General features: G+C 39.8%; 1 protein-coding gene across 1 annotated transcript in view; it reads left to right on the top strand.

Annotated features, from left to right (window-relative positions):
• The window catches only part of CALCR (calcitonin receptor), a 125931-nt gene extending 118257 nt beyond the window's left edge, over nucleotides 1-7674 (top strand). Inside the window, exons 12-14 of the mRNA XM_037507967.2 lie at nucleotides 493-711; nucleotides 2609-2650; nucleotides 5524-7674. Coding sequence (XP_037363864.1) covers nucleotides 493-711; nucleotides 2609-2650; nucleotides 5524-5784 — 522 coding nt within the window. The 3' untranslated portion in view covers nucleotides 5785-7674. The remainder of the gene's footprint in view (nucleotides 1-492; nucleotides 712-2608; nucleotides 2651-5523) is intronic.
• The last annotated feature ends 8608 nt before the right edge of the window (nucleotides 7675-16282 follow it).

Below are 16282 nucleotides of genomic sequence, written 5' to 3'. Positions count from 1 at the left end.
TTTTAAAAAGGCTGAGTTAGCTGTCTCCACTACACACACTTTACAAATACATTTTTCTGTCTTCATTTTACTTTCAGTAGTCCTGGCTAAGGGTGAAATCTTCATAAAGAAAAGACAATAAAGCAACATCTAATATGTCGTTTATGACTTCTCTTTAAAAAATTATAAGTGAAAATAAAGAATAAACAGCCTCAGTAGAGTCAAACTTGATACATCTACATGCATATGGAAAATATTTTCCCCTTTAGGAAAAAAAACCCGAAAATGTTAATTCAGCTCTGGAAACAGTCTTTGGCTATACACACTGATGCTCGGTGTCCCAACAGTATTTTATAAACATTTCTGCAACTAAATTGTTTTATCTCTAGACAGTCTCTTACTCCCTCATAGGCAGCATCTGCTCCTCACACTGGATAAACATAACTGAGGAAAGTGGGTGTCCTTAGGTGGTAGTGACAGACGTGATTTGCTCATAACATGCTATCTTTGCAGGTCAATTTCTTCTTTTTGCTCAACATTGTCCGGGTGCTCGTGAAAAAAATAAGAGAAAACCAACATGCTGAATCGCACATGTACCTGAAGGCGGTGAGGGCCACTCTGGTCCTGGTGCCCCTGCTGGGGATCCAGTTCGTTGTCTTTCCCTGGAGACCTTCCAACAAGACACTTGCGAAAATTTATGATTACCTGATGCACTCTCTGATTCATTTCCAGGTAAGGAAGCCAGTTGTGCATTTATTCAACTATTTGCTCAGCTAGTAGATGGAGAGTGACTATTTTCTTAGGCTCAACTGTGATTAGAAAGACCCTTTAGAATACATGTAAACTGAAAGGGATGTAGTTCCTCTCTTTCACATTGCTTGTTTTCCCATTTTTTAAATCATTACACTAAAAAAGAAACAAGGAAAGTATGAACTATGAGAACATACCTTTATGAAGACAAATATTTGTCCAGGGACTAACCCATCACAGCACTAAGGAGAAGACTTCCGTTCTCATGGTCCATCCATTAACCTTTCCTTCCTCTCTCCAGTACCTTGAGGGTCACATTTGTGTTTGCTTTTGAGGACTGTTTCGAAGGTCAACATAACCAATGCTTATCGATTCCCAAATGTGGATGCCTGTCCCATAGCCGCTATTGTCATGAAAGGGGAAAGGAGCAGATGTTTGCATCAGTATAAATTGCCTCCATTTGATCGTGAGCTGGGAAATTCTTCCCTCCTGCTGGAGCCCAGTTTTTAGTTACTGCATTTCACTACCTTCACCTGATTAGAAAGGTCAGAATATCTTAGACGACTCTTTAAATATACCCTTCCAATGTCTACCAATATAACCATTCCTACAATGTCAGGAAGACCCAAGAGAACAGGTATGACTGATATCCTCACATTGTCTAATCCAGAATTTTTTTTTAAAAAATTATGGCTTCCATTTATTAAGCTCTTTGTGTGTTAGGTAAATATCATTATGACTACCTTAAAGTGCAGAAATAGACTTTTCTGGTTAGTGACAAAATCAGGAAATCTCATTCTGAATCTCATAATTAAATCAATGGACCCAGCTAAAACTGTGAAAGGAACCAGTTTTTTGTTTTTGGGTTTTTTTTTTTTTTTGAGGTACTTTCTTTCTTCTGCCTTTGCATCCCCCCATGGCTCTCAGCAGGTCCCAGCCAGACATACTCTCCCTGGTCATCCATATAGTTATTTTCAGGCCCTCCTTTCAGTAATAAACATTAAATTGTTTTTCATGAGGTGCAAAGCATTTGCACAGAGCATCCATAGCTCAGGAGGATATCAGGAACTCACATGTGACAGTTCTGTTACAATAAAGGGAAGCATATCCAGGTTTTGTGTGGGAGAGAATGGGGGTCTCTTGGCTGTCTCGGGAGGTTGGGACATGGCAATCCTTAGGATGCAATGAGTCTGCCACAGTTTTAGGACAGAGTTTGGCCCTCTGAATTACACATTTCAAAGTAGTTCTAGTTTCTACTGCTGAGGTTTAATGTGAAGAATTTATAGGGCTGAAAATAAAGCTCAGGGATTATGTTAGTAATCTGAACTACTGCTTTGACTCTCTCTATAGATAATTAAAGCTTGGATACAAGAGATCCCCTGAGTGGTGACCAGCACCTCAGAAGTTACTTAGCCCATTTCCTTATTTGAGAGAGGAGTAGCTGTACCTCGGATACTGTGTTAGTTCACCATGAGACATTTGGACAAACCCACAGCTGTACACTCTGATGCTTGTACTTACAAAAGATTTCTCTACTAAACTCTATAAGACCTCAATTTAAAAAAATTTGAGTACAAAATTTTTTTCAATTCAGTAAAATCAGCATTTCCTGCTATAAATCTCCATGTTAAACACAGTAACATATTAACCAGATTGACTTGAGCTATCCATTTAACCAAACAATAGGATCTTAATAAGAAAAAATGCATTTCTAATGGAATGTTCTTGCAGTAACACTGCATATGAGTTGCATTGTTGTTCATCGAGTGACTTGCTATTGAAATTGTGAAATGCTCCTCTCTAGGGTCTGTTTATATTGATTACTGAACAACAAAATGCACACAAAAATAACTCCTTTTTTTTTTTTCTTCTTTTTCAGGGATTCTTTGTCTCGATTATCTACTGCTTATGCAACAATGAGGTAAGCATGCATTTCATGTGATGCAATCACTCATTTATATAAAGCCAGCCCTTTCCAGTTTTCCAAGGGTCCCATACAGTAGACCTCCCCGGATCTCATGTCTTTTACCCTACTCCAAACTGTATCTTGCCCCATTTGGATGGTACATTTGCAGGTGTTATCTAGAGAGGCAGCTAAAATTCTAATTTCCTTGGATTGTACCTTAAGACTGTCCCCACCCTGTGCAGAATAGTGAAAGCTATTGTGAATGCCCATTGAAAAAGAAATTCTGTCCTCATTCCCTTTGGAAGACCCAGCCCTTCACTAAGGCACAGCCACTATCTAGCTGCCTCACTGCCTTCTTTTTCACTTGCTGGTTGGTGCCATAGCACTTACTCAACATGTTGAAAATCACTCTCAAGAGTCAGAAAGGAAGGATATTCCAATAAATAATTATGCTCTGAATATTTACATGAGTAAAATCTGAAGAGCTATATGACCAGTGTTTCCAGGATTTTTTAGCCAGATTGCCCTTTCTTCCAAAGAAATTTTCCCTGGGAGCCCAATTTATAAAACATAAAAGGGGATCTGCTTAAATTCATACAGAGAACTTCCAGGGCTTCAGGGAACATGATTTGAGAGCTCCCACATTTTTCAGGTGAGAAATCTAAGCTGCAGAAAACAAATGACTTGCCCAGTGTCACAATAACAGCTGTATAATCAGGACTAGAATCCAAATTTCCTGATTCTCAACGAAGTAAATCTTCCATGGCATTGTGTCTATAATTCCTCCATGACTTTTTGTTAATACACTTTGAGTTACACAGCAACTTTGAATATAAAAGTATTTTTGATATTTTAAATTAACTGTTAAGAATCGTTCTATACTAAGTTAAACCACACTTCATTAAGGGATCAACATATCATTTTCCTGTAAGTAATTAGAAACATTTTCTAACTGTTATCAACTGGTACTTAATATGGTCTCTATTCTTTATTTCTTTAGTTAGCATCTATTTTTAGTGAGCCTCTAGACTATTTTGCTACTCTGTGACCTATCCCCAACTTCCCAAGATTTGTTGCTCCTGTTCTCCCTTTTAATTGGTACATTTTTATTCCTTCTTTCATCCATTTACCATCAACGTTCTCTTTCATTCAGCAAGAATATATCATGTGTTCACTATTGATAGGGGTTAGACGAGAAACCTGAGATAGAAATGAATCACATCCTTTTGTTACCAGATATTGAAGTGTCTCTTGCTATATATAAAAAAAAAATAGTAAAAACAAATAAGACTTAGGTCACCCCATCTTTATTCCAATTTCTGTGAATATATGTTCTTGCCTTTTGAGTTGCTTCAGGTGGCATACAAAATAAATTTTTTCATCTAAAATAATACCAAAATAGGGCTAACTTGAAAACAAGAGGGGATCACCTGCATTTATAAAAATATCTCAATATTTATTGTGTCTGTACTATAATGCTATGTTTGAAGTGACAGGCAAGAAAGCACACCTAGAGGTACTCTCAACAATTGAATGTTTCTAGTCCATTGGAGTCTTTTTGAAATAAAGAAACCATCTCCATTTTAATTAGGATCCTGTTACTGGGGAAGGTACAAATGTGACATTTCTAATAACCTAGAGATTGTGTTATGTGCCAAAAGTAATATCACAGCTACATGGATTTTAGGAATCTGGGTCTCAGCTGGGCCTTCTGTGAATGTATTGTCTTACAACATTAAACTCAGGTAGGACATTCTTAGCTGCAGGAAGTTAGTTTCCAGCTGCATCTGAGATAACATTGTGATAGGGTTTTGCCTGAATGTTGTTTTGGCAGAGCTGAATGTTGTTTTGGCAGCGCTCTAGAGGATTAATAGGTATATTGTACATATTACAGCTTTTAGTAAAACTCTATTTTAAAAGCAGTAATGTTTTTACTATTTATGCAAAGAGAACACTTTTCTATTTAGAACTTCATTATTCCATTCAATAAAGCCTGGTTTTCAAAACTATTATCTTTGTAGAGACTCAGGAAAACCAGCTTTAGGACTCAAAACTAAAAATTTATTTGCTCTAGATCGGAATCCCAAACTTGAATGTGCATCAGAATCACCTGGAAAGTTTATTTAAATACAAACTGCTGGGTTCCTACCAGTAAAGTTTCCCATGCAATAGGCAGGATGGGGCCAGGGAATTTGTTCCCAGCTGATACTGATGCTGCTAATCCAGAGAGCCCACTGCAACCCATTACTCCAGGCATTTCAATATTTACTTGGTTCTTGAAGAGGTGCTAAAGGAGGAATTCCATTACATGGCAAAAAGCTAAATATTCTCATGTTTTATCTGAAAGATTACTCAATGGGATGCTCTCCCTACGCATATTCAGCTTGTGGTTACATATAAATCCTTTCAGATATCATCGGTCTACTCTCTTCTTGAATTCTGTAGCTCTCCCTACTGCAAAATGTAAAGCAAAAGCCCAGAAAATAGAGAGGAAGCCTGGGCTCTTTCAGGGAGTGTGGTGTAAGGGATGAAGGGAGCAGCGATAGTAGAGAGTACCAAGTACTTATACCAAGTACTTATTAATACCCTTAATAAATGTTTGTGTATTTGAAAACATATTCTGAAGGATGGTCCTCCCATTGATGGTGCTTTCATTTCTTTTCCCAAATGATCCAACACCACCATCCTGTCAACAATAGTTCAGGCAAGTAACTCACTTCTCCAATTTGCAAATTCTTCTTCCAGAACATACATTGCTCAGCCTTTTAGAGCAGAATTACCACTCAGTCCCCTCTCACCTCTGATAAACTCCAAGAATTGTGTTCAAAAACTTAACTCCAGTCATTTCTGACAATTATATGAAAACAAGATTCCCTTTTCCCTTCCAGGTGCAAACTACCCTGAAGCGTCAATGGGCCCAACTCAAGACCCAATGGGGTCTGCCTTGGATGAGCGGCAACAGCCGCCATGTCTCCAACGCTGCTGCTGCTGCTGCTGCTGCTGCCGCTGCTGCAGCTGCTGCCGAGGCAGACAACCTCCCTGTTTACATCTGCCACCAGGAGCCAAGGAATGGGCCCATCAACAACCTGGGCAACGAGGGTGCTGAAGTCATCGCTCTGGAAATCATTGAGCAAGAGTCATCCGCTTGAATGTGAAGCAAATGCAGCATCGTGATCACTGAGCCTTCATTTCCTGGGAAAAAGACAGACCATGCATTCCAAGTGATCCCCATCCTCCCAGGAGCTGAACATATCATTTGTGAAGAATTATTAAGCAAATTTGTCCATAGTGAATCTGAAGAAAGTTATACTTGGTACTATTGCTGTGGGAGACAGGCTAGGAATGGAGTCTCCCACTGCAACTTGTGAACTCCATCTTTCATCCAGTACTGAGATGCAGATGTCATAGTAGTGCAAGCAAAGTGTCCAACAAAAACACAATTAAATTGATCTTGTTCAGATACAGGGTGCTCCTTGTTAACCTTGAGCCATTTATACCTTTGAAAAATTAAAATTGCTGTCAATAGTTTTCTTTTTAACTGGACTTTGAATTAGAATATTTCTGTATTTGGCTATAGATCAGATTTTTAATTTTTTTAATTTCAGTCAATTCTGATGTTACTCAGATGTTTTACCATCCACACAATTGTAAGCTGTATAAATTACATGACCTCTGCAAGATGAAATGACTTTCTAATACAGAGATGACTAAGCACGTGTGGAAAAAGAACTGCCTTTGGTAGGAAGATGTAATGTTTTGAATGACAATGAAATTTAGAGACAATTTGCTTGAATCATTAGATGGACCAATTTATTAATTGGTGTATTAACATTGTATGCTCAGCTTGGTTTTGGATAATCCTGTCCAATGGGCAGCTTCTAACTGCTTTGAGGAAGTGACTTTCACATTGAATGTGCTTTGGTGGCTAATGTTTATAAGTTGGGAGGTCACAAAGAATCCATCACTAAATTTCTCACAAAACTGCCAAAAATATAATTCCTAGTGGAAGAGAAAACTCTCTTTAAAGAGAGTTTCCTAAGCTCTAGGATTTATAAAGCAAAACACTTCAAGGTTTATAAAGCAGATTACCTCTTGCCCTTGGGTGCTATCTAGCAGTAAAAGATAAATTTGCTTAAGACTGGTAATTAAAAGACTCCATATAAGTCCATTAACTGCCTTCCACCCAGCTTAAAGCTTAATAAGATCTTAGTCTTTTCCAGAAAGATTCACTAGGGCTAGTTAGAAATCAGTTTCTAGTTGACCTCTTGTTTGCTGCTATTAGCAAAACAAGAGGAAAAAAATGTAACTGCTACAGGTTTGACCATATACCAATTCATTTAAGATAATAGTAGAGTTTCTCATTAAAACCCAGTATTATATTCCCACATCACTCTTTACTTCCTCCCTTAAAAATCTTTGAAAATCCCTGAATGAACCAGTATCATTGCTGGCACCTGAAATTAATTTGTGAATTTGCAACATAATCAGTTACCATTATATAATTTGCATGCTAAATGAGGAGATACATTGAAAGCCTCCAAATCTCAAATCTTATCTGTGTCATCCTATCCCACTACCTTTCAGAAATGATTTAGTTGTGGAAGGACAAAAAAATATTGACTTATTCTGGTTACATATTTTGTGCACCCAAAGAAAATTATATTTCTTCAGTGAAAATGCATTTTGGATACTAAGTAGTTTAAGTCTCCTTTACTGAATGTAAGGGAGGTGTTGAAAAGAAGGTATTTTTCCAGTCATAGTATTTATGTAGTGGTATTCCTATTTTTGTTTACAACATGGAAAAACAGAGTATTATAGGCAGCTCTAGTACAAATGTGATAATATATTGCTAAGATATTCTAGATGTTATTGTGCTAATATAGTAGGGGCTGAAAAAATCCAAACAGCTTGCCGTAGAATTGCACATAGTGTCAAAATTATGTGAAATGCTTATGCTATGTATATGTATAAATTAATACAGAGTGTGTTACAAGCAAAAAGATGTACATTTGCCTATTTTTCTAAAAAAATATATTCTTCATCTGTCCATTCATTCATCTTGCCTCCTGTTCATTCCATGTCCTCTTTTTCATTCCATTTCAGCCATGGACTGCTAACATCCCATCTGGCTTGTACTTCAGCAGCAAGAAAGAGAAGCCAAAAGTATAGACTAGAAAACCATGTGCAAAATATCAAGGTTATTATTTCTGTCAACATAACCGTCTTCAGTCTTCAATTTGATATAAATTGTGGCATAGTTCTTGTAGTCTTGATAAAGCCAAACCCACACACAAATGTCAACTTATATCCATAAGGTTGGGAAGCACAGCAAAGAAACCAAGGACAAAAAAGTATCATCTCCTTATATTGTTCTTTGAGGTTTTTTGATTTTTCATTATTCTGGGACCAGACTTGAACTGTCCAATATCTTACCCGGTCATTAGAATTGTTACAATCGTTGATTTTTAATATAGTTTAGGAGAGAGACTAAGGATGGATAAATGATCACTAATTAAATATCATTAGAATGCATAAAAGCCACTATTGGAAATTTTCAAATCTGAAAAGCATGAAATGGAAAAAATGAGGATTAAATGATAAACTAATAAAGGGGAACAAGAGCAATTTGTAGGTTCTTCACACTAAGCGATGACATCCAAAATTGTTGGCCTCATGAGATCTGAGAGCTTTTTCAGAAAGGTCTACATTGTTCCCTTTGTGTTCCAGTGGGCAATACAAATTGACATTATTACCCTTGTGATCTTGAGGAACAGAAGTAATTTCCCACTGAAACCATAAAAATGTAACTTCTAAGAGGAAAACTTGAATTCAGATGGTCACTTGCTCACTTACTTTGATCCCTACTACAAAGTGATCCAAAATAGGACTTTGAGTACACATAGAAACCAGACTATTCCTTCCAGAAGGAGGGAAGGATGTAGGAAAAGAAGTGACAAAAACACTATTATTTTGGAGCTTCAGCTCTTATCATTCATCCCTTCATTCATAATCATTATTCAACAGATGTTATACACCTTTCACTCAGCTATACAACAAATATTTATTAATAGTTTTCACAGCAAAGTTTCTTTGCAGGGGTGACTCCTTGTCAATGGTACAACTCAGAATCCACCAGGTGAATCATTACTCTAAAACATAACCACTGATCTCTTTGGGGTGGAAAAACAAAGGGACAACTGACAGATGTGGTCAGAGGTGGTAGATAAGTGTGATCTTTCCTCATTGGGAAGAGAAATTGGGTAAGAAAACTCAAGTGAAACACCTTCAGCACAAGATTGCTACACTCAGGCTAAGTAAGGACTCATTTCTTGACAAGGTCTAAAAAACTGGTTCTACCACTGGCTAGATTACAGTTCAACCATTTGCCATAGGAGTTAATACTTAAAGGTTGAAAATAAGATTATTCATGAAGAGGGAAGATGAGAAGTCATATTTTAAAAAGTAACGAGGTAAATTCAGAAGGAAACTATTTTGCAGCAAGATGCCTCCCTCCTAAGTTCAGTAAAATTGACTTTAGTGAACTAATCCATAGATAACTTGTAGGGGCTAGGGGAAGGGGAGATAATTACTAGAAGCACATGAGCATGTGAAGGAATAGGAAGATAGAGAAGCCACATTTGAAAATTAAGAACTTACTACAGTCCTGACAATTTTTGTTCTCTTGGGCATAGAATTAACAACTGTTCAAAATCGTTGAATATGAAGCATTGAAGGAGAGAAAACACAGCCACTGGAACTATACTTTCCTCCTTTTGAATTAGCAAACATCTCTGAAAGATTTTAGAGATTTTCTGTTATCTGAAGTATCAACCAGTCATTCTCTTAGGTCACTGATCAGTGTCCGTTTTCTATTTACAGAAATTCTATATCTTCTATCCCACTTTCCCAGAAACTCTTCCATGGACCCTCCAGCTGTGCGCTCAGTCTTTGCCAAGGGACCAGCAATGCTTTGCATGTCACTCTAGTTCCCTTTATTTAAGAGACCTATTAGCTTATTTTAATTGGGAGAAATTGCCTCTAAATAAAATCTCAGAGTATACTAGTAAGGTGCTAAATAGGAACTCAATGAAACCATTTGAGATTTCAGTTAAAACAAAGAAAATCTTTAGAATGGATGAGGGAACTGGTCTCCACCCAAACCTGCCAGACTGGCCAATCAAAGTTAGCACAACAGTCTCTCATATAGGGACCCTCCATGTAAACATCCATGTAATGCAACCAACCCATACCAGGTAGGTTCATTAATGGTTCTAGCAGGCCTGCTGTCTTCATGCTCTTTTCCCTCTGTAGTTGCCATACTCCATCGCGCTCTGTCACTCTCTGCCGCACTCCTCTATCCTCGACATCACACCACCACACTGCACTCTACTGCGCCACCCTTATAAACCCAGTCTCTCAGCCCAGGTGTACCCACCTACGCATGACCACACCTTACTCGAGGTGTCTGCCATCAGGCACGCATTCAGGGCTGCAAACTTAAAATCTTTGCACAGCAGGGGAAGGCATTAGCCTCAGGGAAGCAAATATTTCTCTTAATATAGCACTTCTCCACCGTACTCATGATATCTACTTCTGTAAGCTGTCATCATAAGAGGGGTATTGCAGGGTCTAAAATTACGGGGGCGGGGGGAATCCCTTAAATAGAGATGACAAGAAGAAAAAAGAAAGGAATGCCATCATCAAAATCCCGTAAGCAAAACAGAATTATAGGCAGTAGATCACCTACTCTTTTTAACAACTAAACCTGTTTTTAAAGCCCATCTTAAATAACTTCTCCACCACAAACACAATTACTAAGCAGCTGAGCTCTGATTTGAATTGAGTGCCCTATGCCTCTGCCTTTTAAATTGGCATCTTGGTTGTTCCTATTACCCCATCCTGTCTCTCAAAACAGGACTGAAAATATGTAAGGTCTTCAAATGAAATTCATCTTTCTAGAGTTTGATAGATTCCTTTCTGTAGTGATGACTTCTTTTTCCAGCAAGAAGGTTTTTCACATACAGTGCTGGTTTGCAATTCCTCCACTTCAAATGTGGTCTTTGTGTGGATAGTTGAGAAACAAAACATGTTTGGGAAATTTTCCATGGTCTCTCAATGGATATATCAGCCCTAATTTGATGCCTGCTGAAGAGTTGAGTAAGGGTAGGCGTGGCTGCTCTTGCCACTGTATGTAGTAAGACTTCCACTTCCACTAATTGGTTTTCAAGAACTAAGGCTTAAATAGATAAGATGGTGAAGTCCATGAATATTCATTCACCCATTCCACTGTGTGCCAGATGGTGAAGAGAGGTAGAGAGTGGGGAAAGAAGAGGCATTGAGGAACTGTAGGGCCTGCCAAGATGGCAAACTCATAAGGGCTACCTTTGCCTCTCCAGATATCAAGCTGAAGGAGCTATAGAAGCAGAGGGGACAGATGCATTTAATTTGATGGGGAAAAGAAAAAATGAAATAAAAAATGAGAAATGCTAATTTTCTCAAACCAGTGTTTATTTTGAGGAGGAGGGGTGGCAGAGTTAAAGAATAGCCTCAGGTTATAAGAAGGTGAGAGGAAGAATTTTATTGTGTTCTGCTCTTTGCCATCTCCATTGCTTTGAGACATCTCCTGCAGCAACGGGTCTTATTGTTGGCCACAATGCCCACAGGATACTCCCTATAGGAGTAAGGAGGTCATGAAAATATAACTACCAAACTCAAACTGTTAAGAATATATCAAACTATATGCTCAACAAATAAGAAACTTATATTCTTTCTGCATACACACAGAATGTTTATAGAAACAGCCATACTGGCCAACAGGCACATGAAAAAACCCTCATCATCACTTATCATCAGGCCATTTGTAGCAAATGGGATGGAGCCGGAGGGGATAATGCTAAGGGAAATAAATCAGGAGGAGAAAGACAAATACCAGATGGTATCACTTATATGTGGAATATAGAGAAACCAAACAAAAATTCAGATAAACTTGAAAACTCTTGGGGTTGGAGGCAAGAACAAAGTGGAGAGAGAGCACAGTGGACAAGGGGTGCTTTGGTGGAAGGGGAACTACAGTAGCTACACCTGAAGGCAGGGTAGGTGGGGGAATCCTACACTTCTGAAGTACAACAATGTAAACCAACATTACCTAAAAAAAAACCTACAATGGTACATTGCGATATCAACTCACACCTGTAACAATGACCCATATCAAAAATACCAGAAATAACATATGCTGGTGTAGGGGCAGGAATGGACACAGGGCAGGTTTTCTGATCCAGCAGACTGGATAAAGGAGGAGTCAGAGTCCTTAGTGGCTTTTGCAGGTCTTTTATTGGGGTTCACCAGGCATATGGCAGGCAGGGGTGCTGGGGGGGCGGGAAGCTGGCAGTCTTCCCAGCCCCCAGCAGGTCTTCACTCTGTGGGCTCTCTGGCCTTCTCTCGGCTTCTGCTCGGTTTCTCTTTCGGCTTCTCCTGGGGTCCCCGTGACGCTACCCTTAAAAGCCCAGTCTCAGCCCAGGTGAATCCCATCTACCTATGCCCACACCCTACTCCAGGTGCCCGCCATCAGGCATGCATTCAGGACCGCAAGGATCCATCATCTATCCTGATGGCGGGAGGGCAGAAAAGCCTGAAATTTTTCCTTACTCTACAGTTGGCAAGAATATTCAAAAACAAGAAATCTCTTACACTGTTGGTGGGAATGTAGATCGGTCCAACCCCTTAGGAAAACAATATGGAGGTTCCAAGAAATATTACAAATAGAACTACCATATGATCCAGCAAATCCACTCCTAGGTATCTACCAAGGAATGCAAAAACACTAGTTTGAAGGTTCCTATGTATCCCTCCATTCATGGCAGCACTATTTACAATACCCAAGCTGTAGAAACAATCTAAGTGCCCAAAGATAAATGAGTAGACTAGGAAGATGTGGTCTATATACACAATGGAATATTACTCAGCTTTAAAGAAAAGATAAACTCTTGTCATTTTTCAGCAACATAGATGTAACTGGAGTGGATTATGCTGAGCAAAATAAGTCAGAAAGAGAAAGACAGATAGTGAATGGTGTCATTTACATGTGGAATATAAAGAAAAAAAGGGTCAGATAAAACCAAACCAATAACAGACCCAAGAAACCCTAGAATCAAGGTGACCAGAGGAAAAAGAGAGTGGGGAAGATACAGAGTGAGGGGGCACAATGGTGGAAGATTTTCAGAGCCTTGGTGGTGGGTGTGGTGTGGTAACATACATCCGAAGGGTGTGAGTCTGTACCTCTAAATCATACACAATGTTATAAACCAATGTTACCTCACTAAATAAACAAAAATACATACCAAAAAGGTGAATAAGATACAACAAAGATAATAATAATTATGATGCCCTTATGTATATGCTCAATAATTCTAAAAGAATATATAAAATGGTCACAAAAAATAGATAACTGAAACTGTTATAGGACAGGGAGAGGGGCAGCCCAAACCCCGCAAACCTGCCTATTTTAAATGGGTTCTGCCATCCGCCGCATCAACACAAAACATAGGAGACTTTAATGAAAAGGAACTTTAATAAAACTAGGAAACAATACAGGTAAGGCAAAGAGTCTAGTTTCTAAATGAAGCACCCAAAGTTACCCGTCCCCTCGTGGGTAAAAGTCCATCCATATGGGATCGGCCCAGAACAAGGCCCCAAAGCCTGCCACAAGTCTAAAGCATCTTCCAGTGGGGACCCACAGAAAAGGGTCACAAACAACCGGACAAGCCCGGAAGGAAAGAGCAAAATCAACATCAAGATAAAAGCTGCCATTGTCCCCTCCCCATGGGTCTCACCCACATCTGTGTCACCCAGTCCACGACCAAAAGACAAGCGCAGTTTCTTCACGTGTCTCTAGGCTCCATGCGCCTCCTCCAGGTCTCCTTCTGGCTCCATCCTGCTTCCTTCCTCAGTCTCTTCTGCAGCTTCTCCTCTTCCTGCTCAGCTCCACCCTCCCTTGGGTGGGGCAGGGAACCTCCCCCTTTCCTGGGGACCACCCTGTTGCAAAACTAATTAGTCAAAAACCAGTCCACAATGGTTTGTTTTTTTTTTTTAGAGGCATGTTTTATTTATTTATTTGTTTGTTTGTTTGTTTTTTTGTTCATACATGCACTGGGTACAGTCAGAAGCACGGGATGGTGAGAGAATTCACCAGAGCCAGAGCGGGGAGCAGAGCAGGCAGAAGGACCGAAGTACACTGCTGAGGGGAGCAGCGGGCGGCAGGAGAGGTCTGCGTGCCATGTGGGACCCTCTGCCGGTGGCCGGGGAGCAGCGGGGGATTGAACCGGCGCCACAGAGGCTTTGGGCAGCTTCGCAACCCAGAGCTCAACCGCTGTGCCACTGGGGAGGCCCCCACAATGGTTTTATAGATCATTTCTATCAAATTTATTGAGGAATAATTAATTCCTACCTTAAGATAGTTTCCAGATATGAGATTTTCCATAATATCTAATGAAGGTGATATTAGGGGAAAACAGGGGAAAAGAATGAGTTATTTAATAGATGATGCTGTAAAAAACTGACTCACAACAAAGAAACAAATATTTCCATGGGTCTACTACTAATCCCAAATAAGAAAGTGATTTCAGGGAGAGTAAATATCTATTTTTCTCCATTTGCTTTTCCATCTTGTGCTTTGCTATTCTTTGCTTCTCAGGCATGTGTTCCCTTCTTCTTTTTATTTTTTTAAAGATTTATTTATTTATTTATAAAAGAACTGGGTACAGTCAGAGGTGCCAGAGGGTGAGAGGATTCACCAGAGACAGAGTGGGGAGCAGAACAGACTGATGAAATACACTGCTGAGGAGAGTAGCGGGCGAGACAGGAGAGGTCTGCAGCGCCATGTGGGACCCTCGCCCAGCCGGCTGGCGGGGATGGAACCGGCGCTGCAGAGGCTGCAGACAGCTTCACAGAATGGCCCTCAACTGCGCCACCAGGAGAGGCCCCCATTCTTGCTTTTTTTGCAATTGACGCACTCAGGGTTTGGTTTTGTTTCTCTCCTTTGTTCACCTTGGCAGGGGGTGGGGAGAGCCTGGGAGAATGGGGCTTAAATACCCCATGTCAGTCTTTTCTTTAAAAAAAAAAAAAAAGATTTTTAAAATTTATTTATTTATTTATTTATTTATAGAAGTACTGGTGTATAGGCCAGAGGTGTGGAGGATTCACTGAGACAGAGTAGGGAGCAGGACAGTCAGATCTACTGAAATACACTGCTGAGGGGAGCAGCGGGGCAAACAGGAGAGGCCTATATAAGTCTTGGTGAGCAGTGAAGTGGTCACCTCCTCCTCCTCACCTCTCTCTCCACAGCCATGGTTCACAGTCTACCAAACTTGTATCTCCTGGTGAGAGTGGGTAGGTGAGGTTCACAGGGCTCAAGCTCCAGGACTCAGTTGGCCCTGGCAGGCAGGAGATACCCGAGCAGGCTTTATGTCCCGCGGTCCCACAATGCCCGGCCACCACCATAGCCACCCCAAGTTTGCCCCAAGCTCCAGGGACCCAGGTTTTGAGCAGTGTGCCTACTTGATTCCTTCCAAGACAATAAGAAGGAATTTGCTAAGCCCAACACGGCTCTGCCTGAAGACCATTCTCTTACCTTCCCACAGGGGCTGCGGGAGATTTTCTTGCCTACTTGGGCCACAGAACTCCCAGCGACCTAGGCTGAACTGTGCCTACACATGACTGCCCTCCCTTCCCCAAAAGCCACCTACTTCAGTGCAAGTCCTCCACGGAAAAGTTCTGGGACTCTGTCAGGGAAATTTGAATCTTCTTTGAGCAATTTTTTTTAAGTTGGTTTTGGGGGAAAATGTGCTCCCAACTTCGCTATTCTGCCATGATGTGGGTGGACTGTAGCCAAACCACTATTAAGCTCAGAAAATAATTTCATTCTCACTTTACCATTTTGACACTTCCAGGTCCTGTGAAACAGTAGGAAATTTCAAATTATAGAATGTTCTATTCCAGGGGCAAGCAAACTGTATACTGCTCAAAGATGCAATCAGCGCTTTCCAAATTCTATCCAGTCTTTCCATAGATTTTGATTGGTTATCCTTTTTTCCCCTCAAAAATTAAAAAATAAAACATATTTTCACAAGAAAAGACTGGGATTGCTTATGATTTTCAACATTTTATAATATTTGAAATTTTGCCTCAACTCTAAGATTTTACTTATGCCCAGTTGCTATTTGTATTTATATCTTCTTTTCATAATTATACACTCATTCAACAGAGTTCAGTTGGAGATGATATTCTTTTAGAAAATATTTCCACAGCACTGTTTCTCACATTCAACAAAATTACATTAACAGTCATATTATATTACATCAACCAGAGGAGGGAAGACAGTGATGAGAATTACAAATTGTTCATTTGTCTTCTTTTCAAAAATTTAATGTTACCAAAGTTTTCATTCCAAATTAGTAGAGTCCCTGGTTTCCAGCCTATAAAATCTCACTTATACTAGCTCATATCACCTCATACTTGTTAGAATAACTATTAACAGACAAAAAAATAAGAAATGTTGGTGAGGCTATGAAGAAAAGGGAATCCTTGTACGTTGTTGGCTGGGATGTAAATCAGTGTGGTCAGGGAAAACAGCATGGAGGCTCCTCAAAAAGT

This window comes from Talpa occidentalis, unplaced genomic scaffold, assembly GCF_014898055.3.
Source record: "Talpa occidentalis isolate TD23 unplaced genomic scaffold, MPIMG_talOcc4v2.1, whole genome shotgun sequence".
Classification (NCBI taxonomy): Eukaryota; Metazoa; Chordata; class Mammalia; order Eulipotyphla; family Talpidae; genus Talpa; species Talpa occidentalis.
This window is presented reverse-complemented; position numbering and strand designations above follow the sequence as displayed.